The 1,684-nt window shown below is 63.7% G+C and overlaps 1 protein-coding gene across 1 annotated transcript in view; it reads right to left on the minus strand.

Annotated features, from left to right (window-relative positions):
- The window catches only part of EMIHUDRAFT_470635 (hypothetical protein), a gene marked incomplete at its 3' end in the record, with an annotated part of 1,555 nt that extends 389 nt beyond the window's left edge, over nt 1-1,166 (minus strand). The window contains exons 1-3 of the mRNA XM_005766614.1: nt 619-1,166; nt 497-547; nt 393-435 (exon numbers count right to left, since the gene is read on the minus strand). Coding sequence (XP_005766671.1) covers nt 393-435; nt 497-547; nt 619-1,077 — 553 coding nt within the window. The 5' untranslated portion in view covers nt 1,078-1,166. The remainder of the gene's footprint in view (nt 1-392; nt 436-496; nt 548-618) is intronic.
- Nucleotides 1,167-1,684: the final 518 nt, after the last annotated feature.

Here is a 1,684-nt window from a genome sequence, read left to right on the forward strand (position 1 = left end):
AAGAAGAGAGAGACTGAGAGATAGGGGCCTTCTCTCTCTCTCTCCATAAACCAGTGCTTAATTGGAACGAATGAGCGAAAAACGCGCATCCCCGGATGACTGCACTCCAAGTGCTCCAAGTGCCCCCGGCCGATGGAGCCGGAGAGTCCCGCGAGCGCACACGCGCAGGCGACGACGGGTGGGGCATTGCTCGAGCCAGAGGCGGCGAGTAATGGCGCGCTGCTGCAGGCGGAAGCAGAAGGCGCATTGCTGCTCTCCGGGTTGACCGTCGCAATTGTGGTTCTGGTTGCCTTCTTGCTGACTGGCCGCCGCTCCAGGCCACCGCTGCGGATTCCGCGGATTCGCAGCAAAAAGGTTGCCTCTAGCGAGCACGCTCTCCTGTGCATCCTCACCCTGGACGGCGGAGACATGAAGGGGCTTGTGCTGCTCACGCTCCTGGAGGCGATAGAGGAGCAGAAGGGCATACCAATCGGCGGTGTGTCTGGAGGGCGCGCACCTCGTCGGGCGATTCGCGGATCAGCGAGCGCTGCTCGAAGCACTGCAGCGCCTGGGAGGGGGGATGCCAGTACGCACTGATGGGGCGACCGGGAGCGTGCGGCGTGGGACGGAGAGGAGGGCCTGGACGACGACTCGCTGCGCACGAATGGTTTCGAGCAGCTGGGCGCTCTCGCCCGGTGTGGCTAACGCGAAGCTCACGCGCCGCTCGACCGCGAGCGGCAGGCAGAAGAGACCACCGACAGGCTCGCTCAGCAGGAGATCGACGCCACACTGATCGTCGGCCGTCACGCGAACGACGCGCGTGAGGGGCCAGCGGTTTGTGAGGCGCCGCGTGCTCGGGTCGAGCGTGCAAATTCCTCTCGGCCCAATCTCGATGATGCGCATGTACGAGCCTCGCAGCGCGTTGCCTTGCTTCACCGCCACAAATTCCTGCACCTCGCTGCGATCCGACCATTTGGACTGGCGGACCATGTGCGCCGCTTCTGCGACTGCCGCCCTGCGCTCGGCGTCACGCTGCACCAAGGCTGTAGCGTGCCGATATTGGACGGGTGCCGCAGACGTGTCAGCGCGGTCGAGCATTGAGTGATGAGCCCTCAGCTCCCGCGATGAGCCCTAGGCTCCCGCGGAGCTTGATGGCGATGAGTGTGTGATTGCGGGGGTCAGCAGGCCAATGTGGGGCTTGTGCAAGAAAGAAAGGACGGGAGGGGATCGGAGGACGACACGCCGCCACCACACAGGGATTTTAATGGGGCTTGGCACAGTCTTGTCACGGATAGACGCGCTTTTCTTTTTTGAGAAGATAGAATAACCTCAACAGGAGTCAACAGGATCAAGCAGAGAGGGCGAGACGGCGGCGGGGCCGCGGCCGAAAAAGGCTAGGAGGGGGGGCCGGGCCCCGCATCCGTTGCCCAACCAGCGGAAAGCGAGTGGGGGGAGGATCGAGGGGATAAGAGGGCCCCTCCGGACCGAGGGGGGGAGGCCGAACGGAGAAGCCTCGAGGGGTGACGTCGAGTGAGGATGTACGTCGTGTGCGTGTCTGGTGCTTGAGCACTTGAGCACTGGATAGGGTCGGTTCCGCATGGTACGGGACCCCTCGATCGTCTCGCCCGCCCTCCCTGGTGTGTTCATTGGGGGGGGTCATAACAATCTCGGGACAGGATCGAGGTGCACGCTGCTGCAGCAGTGT

This window comes from Emiliania huxleyi (genome assembly GCF_000372725.1).
Source record: "Emiliania huxleyi CCMP1516 unplaced genomic scaffold EMIHUscaffold_504, whole genome shotgun sequence".
Taxonomy (NCBI): Eukaryota; Haptophyta; order Isochrysidales; family Noelaerhabdaceae; genus Emiliania; species Emiliania huxleyi.